This window comes from Ambystoma mexicanum, chromosome 4p, assembly GCF_040938575.1.
Source record: "Ambystoma mexicanum isolate Mex_15411 chromosome 4p, UKY_AmexF1_1, whole genome shotgun sequence".
NCBI classification, from domain to species: domain Eukaryota; kingdom Metazoa; phylum Chordata; class Amphibia; order Caudata; family Ambystomatidae; genus Ambystoma; species Ambystoma mexicanum.
In genome coordinates this window covers 1,256,836,315-1,256,851,950 of record NC_090927.1, presented here as the reverse complement: position 1 = coordinate 1,256,851,950, position 15,636 = coordinate 1,256,836,315, and the positions used below count along the sequence as shown (strand labels likewise).

Here is a 15,636-nt window from a genome sequence, read left to right as displayed (position 1 = left end):
GAGAGTCATAGTAGTGTGGAGAGTAGAGGTGGTGGGGAGAGTAGCAGTTTTGAGGAGGGAGAGTAGTCGGGAGTATGTTTGGAGGGTGCAAGCGAACAGTAGATCGAGGATCACAGTAAGATCGGAGGGTGGATGTGCGAAATAGAGAGAGGGACATCATAGAAGAGAGATGGAGGAGTTGGGAGAAGAGTAGTAGGAGAAGAAGAGGGAGAGTGAAAGATGGGGAGAAGAACAGCAGGGCATAAAAGGAAGAAAACTGAGTGGGGATTGAGTGTCTGAAAGACACATCCCTACCGCACCCTAGAACTAACGTTGATAGCAATGTAGGTCCAGACAAGGAAGCCCTTGTGGGAGTCTAGACAAATGAGGCAATTCCATGTAGTCTCTCAATGACAGCAAGGCCACATTTAGAAAGTAAGAGCCAATATGTTTTGGCAACAAACTTGGGGAGTAGGGACACTAAAGTTAGGGAGGAAACTGCTTTTTATAGACGAGAGAGTGACAGTCCTTGGCACCCAGGCAAAATATTTTATTAACACCCTTGAACCATCTCTGAATTGGTGTGTTATTTAGGCCACCTGTGAATACAAAGACATGCAAGATGCATAGAGAAAACAAGGAAAGCATCTCCATCATACTTAAATAACTCCAAATAGACAATTGTGCATGATTTGTAAAAATAATGTAACCAGTTTTAAAACTATGTGCGACTCTATATGTTCATTCCCTTCTCTGCAACAATAATTGAGCTGGTTACAATTGAACAAAAAAAAAATTTACCTTCAGGATATTGTTGACATTTACAACAATTTGTGCCCATTCAACTGAGTCAAGGGGTGTGTTCTCCAAGTCGGACTGTTCTTCATCTATTAAGCATTCAAAAATTGAATCAATTTGTGAAACCTAGAAGGACAAATGAACACACTGAGCATAAATAATGTTTACAAAATGTAATAGCTGCCTCAACATTATGCACCACAAAATTCTAGTACAGCAAGTTTCCAACTAATAAGGGCTTCGTTTCATGATATTTAACTGGAAGCACACTGGACCCTCTAAGCAAATAGAACAATGAAGTGTGGGTAATTCTGAAAGGACACATTGCTATATTAATGACAACTCTCAGACTTATTCATATTTATGCCAAACCTAGTGGATAGTGGTGACTCCCATAGCTATCTAACAAGCTCAACTGATCTGCAATTTTAATTCACCAGAAGACTGCAGCTGTAAAGAACACCCCCCACACAAGACGACAGAAAACGTACATAAGCTTAACACAAAGTGTTATGTTTAAAAATGTGGTGTACCATTTGCTGCAATTTAATGTAGTAACTTAAGTGTAACTCAATTCCCCCAACGAGTGAATCTCCAAAAAACTGCAAAGGGAACAAAAGCATGGAATAAATTCAAGAAACCAACCATGAATTGATTAATAAAAACACATTCAAAATCCTCCCCTGCAGTAATACAAAGAAAAGGGAGATTATAGTCTCTTGGGTAACGAACACCAAGATATTTATTGATAGGTCTGCAAGAAAATACCTACCTATGATGTGGGGTTACACCTGCACTATGAAAGTTAAAACACTGGCAGGAAGAAATCAGCCACTGAGGTTGATACATTAAGTACTATGAAACTTTTTAAAAGCACCTATTACAACACTTGGAAATGTGAGTAATCTGGGATTGAGGGCAGAATAAAAAATAATATTTACGTTGGCTATACACTGAAGATGTGGTTACTTTGTACTATATGCACTTAACTCTTATATGGGGAAATTCTCAAGAGGCATGCTAAGCATCATAGAATTTACCCCTGTTTTTAGGGTGGAAGAGTTAAATCTAACAAACAAGGTCCGATTAAACAGATTGTCCACTGTGAATTTTTATTGTATTGTGCATTTGTAAGGCGCTTATACATCAAGACATTGTGTTTCAAAGCGCCCAGAGCGCAAAGGGGAAGGAACAAGGGAATGGAAGGCAAATCAAACAACAATGATGAGCAAAGGCAGAGGTGGATCCTGCTAGGCCTTCTGAACATTCGGAACATGCAAGTGCACCTGGCCACCCTCTGTTCTTCGGGCCCAGGTACCTGCTCACCCTGCCACCCTCCTGCACGGCCTCCGGGCCACCACTTACACTGGGGTCTGTATCTGTACCCATACAGGCCCACACCCACCTTTCTTCTGCACTTATCAGATATACCCTGACTAACCTAGCACTTGCCACTTGCTGGCTGCACTACCACTGTTCACTGCCTTTATGTATTTAATTTACTTGTTAATATTTATTCTGTTTCTCTCCTCTGTTCTGCACTTTCCCCCTTTCCATAGACGGTCCCCCCTTTCCCTTTCCCATGCACTTGCGCGTTCTCAATGTCACTGGGCCTAGTAAGATTGTTGTTTTTGTTCTACCCTGTTCCCCTCCCTTTGCCTGGTCGCGCTCTGAAACACTGGTGTACGAGCATGATATAAATATAATATCATATCATGGAGAGAAAGAAGGGACAAGGGAAGTGGGATAAGTGCTAGAGGTTCCACAGAGGGGGAATTGCCAGAGAGTCAGTTGCAAGACAACAGGTAAGGAGACTCAGACAGCTTGCATTGGGACAGAGATCATTAGAGGCACACTAGGACTGGATAAAAGATAGGCAGTCAGGCGTCGCAGAGGTAGTAGGAAGAGATTCAGAGGGAAATTTGAAGAAGAACAATACAATACAATAGGGAGAACAACAGAGAGTTATGCATACACCATAGGTTTGCAACTTGTATTACTAAGAGGCTTGGTCCTGATTCTGCAATTGCTTGATAGAAAGTTCGGGGAATTCACCACACTAGCCAGCTGTGAGGAATCCAATCCCGCTGATCCCCACCCACCCCCTCAGCAACTGAGGAAAGTTCCTTGGTCATTAGTATTGAAGACCATTATGTATGTTAAAGGGGGTTTACTTTACCCCATAACCGTGAAGTTTGAAAACTAAGACAGGGTGAGCACAATGTTAGAAATGTCACTGATTCAATGCAGAGGTAACACATGGTACAAAGATTTGGTGCTTTAGCACCAAACATGTCGTGAACCTGCTCCTTTGGACGTTTATGGAGAGAGGAACACTGCTATAGAGGTCTGGATTCAACAGAGATATCCAGCAGTGGTCTATGTTTACACTCGTCCATGCAATCGCAGATAACTTGTACGGCATCTATAATTGAGGAATGCAGAGCCAAGATGTGGGCCTGCAGAGGAGTAAGCACATAGCCACTCACAAGCCCACTAGCCAATTAGCCAATGGTGAGGGGTAGTTCCCTGGCAAGCAAGCCACTAGTTTGCACAGATGAAGTGCTCAGCCAGGAGTGCCAGACTATGACTGATCCAGTGCCCATCACACAGATAAGGGGCCTCCTTTCCATCCTCCACCAGAGAGGTAACCCATTTGTCATCACATGTGTAGGCAAATTGATGGTCACCTCCGAGATTACAGCCCACAAGGTAGGGGTGTACTTAGACTAGGTGGATTGAAAAGCTCAAGGTCAGGTCGGACTGACCAAAGCAGCAGCTTTTCAGACCCATGCATCGATTTTGTATTCTCCCTGTCCAGGGGAAACCACTAGACTACGGTTTTGGACAAAAACCCTGGATCAAAGGGAGCTTGCCTGATTTCCTTGACAATTATGGAACTGAGTGGAGCTTCTGGCATGCAACCATGTCTGGTTCAGCTACAGCAGTAATCTAGAGAAGGATAAATGTGTGGGAGTCAAGAGCTGAAGCAGGGGTTGAAGGATAGTGTGGTGCAGAGCAGTGAAAAGGAAAGAGTAGAGGGCAGGGAGCAGAGCTGAAGGACAGGAGCAGACCAGAGGACAAGGGAGATCAAAGAGAAGTAGAGGAGGTGAAAAGAAGGATGTGGTGATGCTGAAGAGGAGCAGTAAGAAGAAAGGGCAAACAACTGAGCAAGAGAAATTGGCAGAAGCGAAGAGGGGCAAAAGCAGGAGAAAGTGGAGGGATGTATGTGTGGAGGTGAAACCCAAGGGGTGAAGATTAGCAGAAAGGAGCAAGAGAAAATATCTGCGAAACCGGATCATGGGTGAAGAGGAGAGGCACAGAGGAAGAGAGGAAAACCTCAGTGAAGGGAGCAGAATAGGAGGCTGCGAAAAAGTATAAGGAGGAAGAGGACGAAAGTCAAAAGGAGACAGAGGAGTACAAGTGAGAAGAACAACAGAACGCCAAAAGGGAGGCGATGACAATAAAAAAAGGAAAGAGGGGTGGAGCAGGAGAGGATCAGTGCTAGGTGATTCATCAAGGAGGAAAAGAGGAAGGGGCAGAACGGAAGTGAAGGCCAGAGGATGAAAGGGCAATCCATGAGGAGAACACAGCCAAATAGAGAGCGGCTGGTTGAGCCCTCAAGCTCCTGAGCAAATGCCTCGATTGATGGAAGGTGTTGGGGAGAATTCTCTGTAAAGGCTAATTTCCCAAACCTAGTGAGTCCCCCAGCAGCTTTGCTGGATTTTTGGGGTTTATTTGTTTCTCCTGCTAAGAGTGAGACACTTTTCCTCCCACTCTTAGAGATGTTCCTTTGACTTTGTATGTGTTCTATGGGGTCCTTTTCCCCATAGGGTTTCATGTGTTTTTGACATGTGGGTTACACAGGACCCTCTGTGCAGTAACCCAGGGGTGTCGTAGCGACCCCCAAACATAGACTCCATACCCTGGGACTGACTACGGTCTCCCAGGGCATGTAAAGTCACCATTGGCTTTACTAGTCTCAAATTGTGAACAGAACCAGTACAAACCATCATATTGTGGACGTACTGGTTGGGGCAATTTCGATTGCCCCAGGGTCTGTTCGAGGGGGCACTGTCCAGTCCCCCCCGACCGAGTTTTGGCTGGTGGCAGTGGATACTACTTTTTATTTTCGACCGCAAATATATTCCTATGGGATTTTCCCATTGTTCGAGGCTACCACTTTTTATAATAGCCTCGAACATACCGCCAGGTTTATTAAAGGAATATAAATTCACTGGTTGGTATTTTTTGCTGAAACTTGGTTCCAAAATGGCATTTGTGTTCGCTTCTGTGACTCCAACCCAATTGAGCCCTTTGTTCCACTTTTTGGCGGGCTTCACCACAGAAGCCTCCAAAAGTGGTGCCACTCTGTCTGGGTACCACAGGGGGTGTGGGAGGGGGTTAGGGACCCTGGACTGAGTTGCCTCAGCAACTCAAGTCGCACTCTTGTGTGATTGGCCCAAGTGGTGAGCCGCCCGGCTCACCACTTAGCATGTTTGAGTGACAGCTAGGCTGAATGAATGGGGGTTTTCTGCATAAAAGCAGGGCTTTGGGGACTGGAACTTCAGAAGTCGCCACAGGACCTAAAGAATCCGAGGAGGGAGAAGCCGAGCCGACCTGCAACAACGACACCACCGGTGGAGCCCTGCTGAATTGTCTCACCACTTTTCCCGACGACAGAGGAGATCTCCAGCCCGGAGAGTCTTCTTCCTTTGACTGGTGGGGATAACCAGTTTGCCCGTCTTTTCGCCTTCCAGGACCATATCGTGGCCGCCTTGCCCGTGCCAAGAACCCCGGCAACCGGAATACCACGGTTTACCACTACCGCAAAGAAAAGGGTGGTACCTTGTAACTGGGAAACTCCGCGGCTGGTTTCTTCCCTGGCAGCGCAACGACCTCCAGCTTTCCTCCACGTCGAGACCTCCTCTTCCTCTGGACGAAACACCGACTTGTACCCGCTGCCAGGAACAACTGCCCCCGCTGGAGCGTTCTTCCCATTTTCAGGTACTGTGTCCCGCCTGGCTTCCCGTGCGACAGATCGTTCGGGGGGACAGTAAATCCTCGACTTTCTAACCTGGGTTAGCCTGGGACCTGTTAACTAACTTTTCATGACTTGAATCTTTTGTGAACTATCTACCGAGACTCTTTGGGCATAACCCCACTGTGTGATCCTAGACACATTTCGCTTGCTCTCTAAGAGTGGGCCTGGCATTTGAACTTCCTTGTTCTCCAGTAGACTTTGCCTAACCTGCCTCACTGTGGTTCTTTGAAAGTCTTGAAATTTGTGTGCTTTCCTAACTTTGCCTTTTCCCTCCCTTTTTGATAACTTATTAGAGTGCCATCTTATGTTAAGAGCTCACCTCTGTCTGAAAATAAGTGGTGTTTCTCATTAAGACGACTTGTCTAATAAGTAATCAGGGTTGTATATGGGATACATTACTCACCGTAATCGTATTTCTGATGCTTGTATCTGCTTAGATTCACATGCTGTGCATAGGCCGACATCTAGTGGAAGCTGCGGAGTATTACAGTTTGTTTTTCGAAAGTCGAAAATGGGCGTCGACACAGGCGTGCCAGTAATACTATCCCTAGTGTGACGTCCACTGTACCCAAGATCCCTCACGCGTGTAGGATCCTCAGATTGTATTTTTTCTGACATGAGGAAGCATGAGGAGTAGCGTGAGTACAGATAATCCAAGCAGATAGACAGAAAAGGTAAGACTACAAGCAATCATGCGCCTTCTCTCGGAGGGGAGGAAGGGTGGGTCGCATGTGAATCTAAGCAGATACAAGCATCAGAAATACGATTACGGTGAGTAATGTATCCCTTCTGAGGCTTGTGGAATCTGCTTAGATCACATGCTGTGCATAGATTAGCGAGCAGTACCAGAAGAAGGAGGTGGGATGTGAGAAGGGTCATGAGCAAACAGGTGTCTTAGAACCGCTTGTCCCACTTGTGTATCTGTCTTGGAATGAGTGTCAATGCAGTAATGCTGAGTAAAAGTGTGAATAGAGCTCCAAGTAGCCGCTTTGCAAATGGTGTCGAGGGGAACATTTGCAATGAAAGCCAGAGTGGCACCAATGCCTCTAGTAGAGTGGGCCCTTGGCGTAAAAGGCAGAGTCTTGTCAGAAAGAGAGTAACACAGCTGTATACAGTTGATAATCCACTTCGAGATAGCGCCCTTAGAGACGCGATCCCCCTCTCTGCCTGTAGCTACGGAGACAAACAGTTGATCTGTTTTCCTTAGCGGTCTGGTTTTATTTACATAGTATAGGACCGCCCTACGCACATCTAGGGTGTGTAGTTTCACCTCAGCCGAGCTTTGCGGGTTCTGGAAGAAAGCCGGAAGCTCGATGGACTGGTTTACATGGAACTTGGATATGAATTTAGGTGAGAACCTAGGGTGTGTGCGTAAAACCAGTTTGTCCTTGTGGATAGTAAAGAAAGGATCCTGCACTGACAGAGCCTGAATTTCACTGACCCTTCTTATGGAGGTAATGGCTACTAAGAAGGCCGTTTTATAAGTCAGGTGTTTGAGACTACTTTTATGCATGGGTTCGAATGGGGGTCCCATGAGCTTAGCTAGCACCACGTTGAGGTCCCATCCTGGCGGTGGGTTCGAAATAGGAGGGTGAAGTCTCTTTACTCCTTCCATGAAGGCTTTAACCACTGGTACTTTCCACCACGAGACCTTGTTATGGGATGTGGTGTAAGCCGAGAGGGCTGCCAGGTGTACTTTCAGCGAGTTAAAAACCAACCCTGCATCCAGCAGGTGGAGCATGTATGTCACAACGTTGGAAGGAGTGCAATCAACCGGGTTGATTTGTTTATTCTGGCACCAGATAACGAATCTTTTCCACTTATCAAAGTAACAGTGCCTTGTATTTGGTTTCCTGGACTCCTTTAGAATGTCCATACACCTCTGTGGTAATTTGAGATGTCCAAACTCTATGACTTCAGGAGCCATGCTGCTAGGTTCATAGAGTTGGGTTCCTGATGCACTGTTTGACCCTGTTGCTGGGACAGTAGGTTGTACCAGGCTGGGAGTCTGATGGGTTCGCACACCGCCATCCTGCGTAGGTGTGGAAACCATGGTTGTCTCGCCCACATGGGAGCAACTAGGATGAGCGTCATAGATTCCTTGTTCATCTTGTACACCACCTTCCTGATGAGAGGAGTTGGTGGAAAAGCGTACGCAAACATCCCTGACCAGTTCATCCACAGGGCATTCCCTTGGGAGTCCGGCTGGGGGAACCTGGATGCAAATCCTGCGCATTGTTTGTTTTCGCTTGTGGCGAATAGGTCTATAGTGGGGAAACCCCACTGAGAGAAGAGATCTTCTACTACGTCTCTGTGAAGGACCCATTCGTGTTCTTCTGGGAGGGAGTTTCTGCTTAGAGCATCCGCTAGGGAATTGAGCTCCCCTGGAACATGTTGCGATGACAGGAAGATGTTCCGTCTGAGTGCCCATATCCATATTTTCTGGGCAAGCTTGGACAGATTTGGCGAACGAGTCCCCCCTTGCTTGTTCAGATAGAACATGGCTGTCGTGCTGTCCGTCCTGATCTGCACCGACAAGTTCAGTAGATGGGGCTCGAACGCCCTTAGCGCTCGGAATACTGCCAGAAGCTCTAGCAGATTGATGTGGTTCTTGGCTACTGAGTGAGACCAGAGACCCTGAGCTGTGTGGTGGAGATGGTGAGCTCCCCACCCAGTCAGGCATGCATCTGTAGTCACCACGGCTTGTACTTCGGGATCGTAAAAGGGTTTCCCCTTTGCGAGATTCTCTCTTGTCCACCAGTGTAGGCTCTGTACGAGTGTTGGCGAAACGACCACTAGATCGTCCCAATGACCACTTGCCTGAGACCACTGTTTCGCCAACCATTCCTGCATGGGACGCATGCGCAGACGCGCGTGGGGGACCAGGTAAATGCATGACGCCATCATGCCCAGTAACCGCATAGCTTTGCGTACTGTTATCTGTTGACCTGACTGATAATGCGGAATTTGCAGAAGTATATTCCGAATTCTCTCTTCCGAAGGGAAGGTCAATCCTTTCTGAGTATCTAGGATAGCTCCTAGAAACTGTTTTGAGGTGCTTGGCACCAGACTTGACTTTTTCTCGTTGATGGAGAAGCCTAATTCGTGGAGGAGGTCGATAGTCCTCTGAATGTTTGACCTGCAAATTCCTGGGGTTTCCCCCGTTATGAGCCAGTCGTCCAGATAAGGGTACACCGGGATTGCTTCCCTGCGTAGGTGTGCAGCCGCCACCGCCAGTACCTTGGTGAATACCCTTGGTGCTGAAGCTATCCCGAAGGGCAGTACCTTGAATTGGTAGTGGCGACTGTCCACCTTGAAGCGCAAGTATTTTTTGTGCGCTGGGAGCATGGAAATATGAAAATAAGCATCTTTCATATCCAAGGTTGCCATGTAATCCCCCTTTTTTAGGAGGGGGATTACCTCTTGTAGCGTGGTCATACGGAATTTTTGGGGCTTGACATATTTGTTGGCAGGCCGTAAGTCCAATACTGGGCGCATTGTCAAATCTTTCTTTGGCACAAGGAAGTAAGTTGAATAGATACCCTTGTTTACCTGGTGTCCTGGGACGAGTTCTATCGCGTCCTTTTCTAGCAGAATGGCGATCTCCTCGAGAAGGATCCTTTGATGCTCTAGGGAGTGCACTCTTTGTCGTGGAGGATGATTCCGGGGACGCTGCAGTAGTTCTATACAATATCCTGCGGATACTGTTGACAGCACCCATCTGTCTGAGGTGATCCCTTCCCAAGCCTGGGTGAAGGTGGAAATGCGTCCCCCTACTGGGGTTGCGTGGCAAGGGACCCTGAACTGAGCGTCACTGTTTTGGTGGAGGCGTGCCACCGCCCTTGTTGGGGCTGCCTCTGCCTCTTCCACGACCTCTCTTGTTACCCCTGCCGTAACTCTGGGTAGACTGCTGGTTGTTATTCCATTGTGTACCTTGTCCCTGGGCATAGTTGCCTCTTTGTGAATTTTGGCCGCGTGGGCGACGAAAATTATTGTTCCCCCTCTGGTTAGGGGGTTTGTTGGTAAGCTGGCCAAGGGATTTGAGCGTCTCATATTCATCTTTGGCATTTTTAAGTGCGTCTTCGACCGCTTTCCCAAACAATAGGTCGGGTTCCACTGGCTTGTCTATTAAAGAAGCCTGGGTTTCTGTCTTGAATCCCGACTGCCGTAACCACGCATGTCTCTTGATAACAGTACCTTCTGCTATCAATCTCCCTGCGTTGTCAGCGGCGTCGAAAGTTGCTTTTAAAATGCAACCAGACACGGCTCTCCCCTCTGCCGAGATCCGAGCCAGCTGGCCCTTTAACGGTTCTGGAGCAGAGGCAATGAGCGCCGCGACTTCTTCCCATTGATGGCAATTGTAACTAGCCAACAGGGTGGTGGAATTCGCAATCCTTGCTTGGTAGGCGGACGTTGAGGCTACCTTTCTGCCAAACCCGTAAAGTTTTTTGCTCTCCTTGTCGGGAGGAGCTTCTGATGAAGATAAGGGCGTGCCAGCCCTCTTTCTAGTGTTGGTCACCACTAGGGAATCTGGTTTAAGATGTCCCTTTATATACAGAGGGTCAGACTGGGCTGCCCGGAAAATCTTTTCAATTCTGGGGTTGACAGCTCTGGTGAGGTTAGGATTCACCAGGGAAGGATCTATTCTTCGTTGGATGGATTTGAGGATAGGGATGGTCTGAGCGACTGGTCTTCTCTCTCCTACAAACTCCTCCGCGAAGTCCCTTTCCTCCTGTACACCGTGGGTGTCGATGTGGAAGTGTTCCGCTGCTCGAGCGAGAACCTCGTTAAGGAGGGGCTGGTTATCAACTGGAGAGTCAGTAACTGGGGCTTCGCTTTGTACTGGGGAATCTACTCTGTAAATTTCCTGCTCATCTTCTCCCTCCTCCAGGTCCTCATCCTCTGCATAGTAATCTGTCCCGGTTTGTTCTTCCATAATTGCAAACTCCTGGTCCTCTTCAGGGAAAACTTGTCCCTGATAACTGGGGAGTGGAGTAGAATATGGAGTGGAGTAAGGCTGAACCTCGAAGGGTTCAGGTCTTTCGACCCGGGGCTTTTTACTTAGCGGGATAGGATCGGAGGAGCCTGAGGGTGTGGCCCCTTGAGGGTTATATGAAAGAAAGTGTTCTGGGTTCTTATCATAAAAATCAGCCAAGGAAGACATCCTAGACATAACCCTGTCTATGTCTTCACTGGACCATTCCCTGGAACAGGGTATTAATTTAGCAGGTGATTTATTTTCAAGGGTAGACTTGTGTTTGCTTGTCTGCTTAGGCTTTACAGGGGTGGAAGGCTGTGCTTTCCGCTGTTTCCCCCCTTCTCCGTGCGTGGAAAAATGTTTTCCCTGTCCCTTGGGGGCCCCAGCGACTTTCGACGCCTGGCGTCGAGGGTCTGGAAAGGTATCTGTGTGCTTCGGGCGTGGGGCCTCACTGGTGTTAACCGCGGTCTCGGTATCTTGGAGCGCGGCCTGGGGGTGGAAGTCGTCTTCGTCTCCCGACGATCGAACTTCCGTTAGTGTGTGTAGCGAGGCACTCTTGGCAAGAGTGGATGATTGCCTTGCGTCGTGAGGCGATCTCGATCGAGAGCGCCCAGAGGACACCGAGTCGGACCGTTCTTTTTGTGCCTCTTTCCGGGAAGTCGACGTCGTCGAGGTCCGGTTGGTCTTAGTGTGTTTAGTGTGTGTTAGGTGTGTAGCGCTTGCGTCGCCGGGGGTCTTCCCCATAGCCGCCTTGCCGGACGACCTTCCGAGGTCGGGGACCTGCGCTCGTCGGCTGTCTTTCGACGCCGTAATGCCCTCGCCGTCCGAAAGTACGGCGTCGCTGCCATCGCTGAAGGCGCCCTCCGCTGCCATGGCCTCCTGCCTGGCGTGGTGGGCCCAACGCTTTGTCGAACGGTCCTTAAGTGTCTTAGGTTTAAACCTACTACACGCTCTGCAGTTCGCTTCGGGGTGATCCCTCGGCAAGCAGAGATTGCACGTGGCGTGCCTGTCGACCCAAGGGTATTTGCGATTGCACTTGGGGCAGAATTGAAAAGGGGTACCCTCCATACGCACCTTAAGGCAGCGGGCTGCTAAGTGTAGGAATATATATAAATGTAACTATATATCAAGAGTGAAGAGTATGTACCACCCCCCACTCTCCCTACTTGTAAGGGCCGAGGCCAGCGGCCTACTAGGCCCGGGCCGAGGCCAGCGGCCTACCGAGGCCCAGATCCGTCGTGCAGCAGTCGACGGTCGATGACTTCTCCAGCCGTCGTCGAGGTTGAGGGTCGACGTTGGGGTGGGGAAGGGAATGAATAAGAATTAAAATTATAATAACAGCAAAAGTATGGCTAAGGCCAGGGAACTCCGCAAGATGCTTCCGACCAGTATGGCGGAAAAAAACAATCTGAGGATCCTACACGCGTGAGGGATCTTGGGTACAGTGGACGTCACACTAGGGATAGTATTACTGGCACGCCTGTGTCGACGCCCATTTTCGACTTTCGAAAAACAAACTGTAATACTCCGCAGCTTCCACTAGATGTCGGCCTATGCACAGCATGTGATCTAAGCAGATTCCACAAGCCTCAGAAATATATATATATAGTGACTGTGTTGAATTTACTTACCTCTCTTTGTGCTAGTGTAATTTAAAAGTGTGTCTTTAAACAAATAATTATACACGTTTACACCAAAGCTCTGGTCAGTGTTTGCTTGTGCTACTGTATCTCTGTACCTATTGTGTATACTCTATATACTGCATAACTCATCTTGAGAGGAGTCTGACTGCTCAGCCACAGCTACCAGGTAAATCTGGGTGGTACAGACTGCTACCAATTGGGTTTACTGCCAACCACCTGTAGTCCTAAATCTTTTGCAGTGGTCCCTAAGGGAACTGCACAGGTTTCTGCCTAACAGAAGAGTAGCACCGAGGGAGTTCCCACCAGTCTGTGAAGCAATTACGCCTGACAACCCCAAGGCCCATAGCAATCCTGCAAAGTGGAATACAATCAATGGCAATTTAGGGAGGAAAGTGAGAAAACTGGGTCGGAGTAGTTTGGGGAGGCCAAGTGGAGTCCTGGCAGGCAACGCAGAAGGTAACCGGGCTGGCCAAAAGCAAGATAAGCCAAGGAGCATAGGTAGCCGGAAGCCCCTCTCAGATTATAGAGGAATCTGGCGATCACGGCTCCATGACACTCAAGAACTAAATCAAACTCTTAATAATTCAGCAATGGCTGATGGGTTTATTTATAGGCAGCAACAGGGGCTTGGATCCCCCTGTTTCTGGTCCAAACTTATTTCCCCTTGGCGATAGATTGGACCAGGTGCCTCGTGAGGCTGGTCTAAACAGGACTGGAGGTTGCAGGCCTCCGCTGGTTCTTATGACCAATGCCCCACGGTTAGCCTGGGGTGTTTACGAGGATAGAGGAGCCCTCAAGAACAAGTGTTTACATTGGTTTAGGGCGACCAAGGGATGCCTATCGGTCATTGGGAAAGACTTTGTAAAATGTGTTAGGGGCGCCCTACCAAACTCCAGTACTGACTATATTGAGGTTTATTTGACCTCTTGGGAACTGGTGGAGGGTATCTTGAGTATTGACTTGCATGTTATCCCTACGAGGGGTGTCAGTATATTGGTACAATCCCAGCAATACTTTGATTCCAACCTCAGACAACATTCTCGAATACGGCAGCACACGAGTAATGCGGGTGTGAATAGGAATGTTATGATAGGATAGGTCATTTATAAAGTGCTTAATACCCAGAAATGTCTAAGCGCAGACCCGGGGATTGGACCTGTGTTGCTCTGTGTCGTCTTGCTTCCAAGGTGAGCATGTTTCCCCTGAGCTATCCTCCCGAGACTAAGGGGCTTTGCGACCTTAAGGGGCAGAGCATCTTGTGGTGAGAGGGGATCCTCTCACCACGAGACTCTGTTTGGACCAGGTGGACTGACTGTAGGTGGTGGCGGCGAGAGATTATCTTGTCAGTAGCCCTGTAGAAATTATTTAATGGAATAAAGCAGTCAAAAAAAGAGTAGTCATGGACCCAGATTGCTGCAGCTTTGTTATACAGCACCAGGTCCCATCTTTCCAGGAAACGTGGGCTCTGGATCCTATTGATTTTCATGGTTTTGTAAATGTTACGGTCCCTGCAACTAAAGGCCCTAGAGAAAGAACAGTGGGAGGGTTGCAGATCTGGCATGTCGTCAATTTGGATCAGGAGGTGGTTTCCGTTGACACTGGTTTACCAGAGTTCCAATTTTTGGCTGTATCTACAAAAATTGGTGAGCGCTTTCTGCTCTTTAATTTATATAATAGACCGAGTATGGGTTCAGGCTTTGAGAACTTATTGAAGTTGCAGGAATTGAGAGCCAGGGTTTTGTGCGCTTTACAAATGACAGATAAATAAATCCTCCGATTTCACAAAGCCAATCTATTCTGGTTGCAGGTGACATGAATTTGCAGCTAGAACTATTGGAGGCTACTAAGATTTGTGAGAAGATCAGGATATTGCCTGGTCGATACCACCTTTGAATGCCCAATCCCCTAAAAGAATTCATAAAGCGGCGGTAGAATTGGCGTGCATTTTGCGAATTTAAATCTTAGTACCTGCAATGGGAGATTTGTAGGTGATCAACCAGGTCGTACAACTTTAAGGGGCCCCATGGGATCCTCTAAAATCGACTACATCCTCATTTCTGGCAGCAGCTGGTCTAGAGCTGGGGACTTGGTTGTAGTTGATAGGAGTGAGGGAGCGACCATAACCCTCTCACCCTTGATTTGTATTTTTATATTTTATTTATTTATATGGTGTGCCTGGCCCAAAGACATCTGGGCGCATTTCTTGAAGTTACAGTTACATAGTATGCAAACGAGAATAACAATATCAACATTACATACAAGAAATATACAAGATAATTACAAGGGCAATAACAAGGAGATTAGAGAGAGGCAGAATCAAGCAATCGTAGGTAGCAGGGAGCAGAGCAAGTTATTAAGGTCAATGAGACAGGTGGATGCTCACATTGGGACGAACGCATTCCATGGGGATGCTAGCTTGAGGTCTAATCATCTAATTGTAACAGAAGGCCTTGCCAGGAAACTGTGAAGTGGGCAAAGTGGATTGGAAGGGAATTAAAAGGGGAGACATATGCAGCTAATGAGGTGAATGTGGGGAATATCTGTAATACTAGCCTATCAACTAGTGCTGTAATCGCAGAATTTGTGACCTTGGGCAGGAAAATAGTTCCATCCTTGACTACGTCAAATGATAAGGCAAAAAGAGGGTGGGGGTTACAAATCCCTGGTATGATGAGTGTTGTAGGGAAAAGTGTGACAGTTGTATGCACAAGATCTAACAGCTCAGTGGTTGGAAGATCCCTTTATAATCTAAGAGCCAAACATAGGGTGCTATTAAAGAAAAAAGGGCACAACGTAAAATCCTCCTGGAAGGCCTTATATTTCCCCTCCGACGATAGGGACATGACACAATTTTGCAAATTGGCTACCCAGGGAGAGATGGATGGCGAGCAGACTAGCCATTGTTGTGCACCAGGTGATGTATGGAAGAGCCATTTTTCCAGTCTGTATGCAGCCCCGGGAAATATATATGGGTTGGCTAAAACCAACGATTTGCCCATGTCCACCCACTCCCCGTAGATGTATTGTTCATCTCTAGAGAAGATGTGGAAGAGGCCTTGGTTTCCGAGAAATTAGGAAAAACAGCCAGTCCGGACTTCATACCACTGGAATTTCTATAGAGATTAATGGACTGTCTGGATCCAAGTCTTCAGCAGGGATTTTAATGCTGCTCTGCTATCTGCTCAAGGCAAGTC

The 15,636-nt window shown here is 47.6% G+C and overlaps 1 protein-coding gene across 2 annotated transcripts in view; it reads right to left on the bottom strand.

Moving 5' to 3' along the window:
• NUP133 (nucleoporin 133) overlaps nucleotides 1-15,636 on the bottom strand; it is a 1,444,728-nt gene that overhangs the window by 831,916 nt on the left and 597,176 nt on the right. For both annotated transcript variants that reach the window (XM_069606929.1, XM_069606930.1), the window contains one exon: nucleotides 781-903. In XM_069606929.1, coding sequence (XP_069463030.1) covers nucleotides 781-903 — 123 coding nt within the window. The remainder of the gene's footprint in view (nucleotides 1-780; nucleotides 904-15,636) is intronic.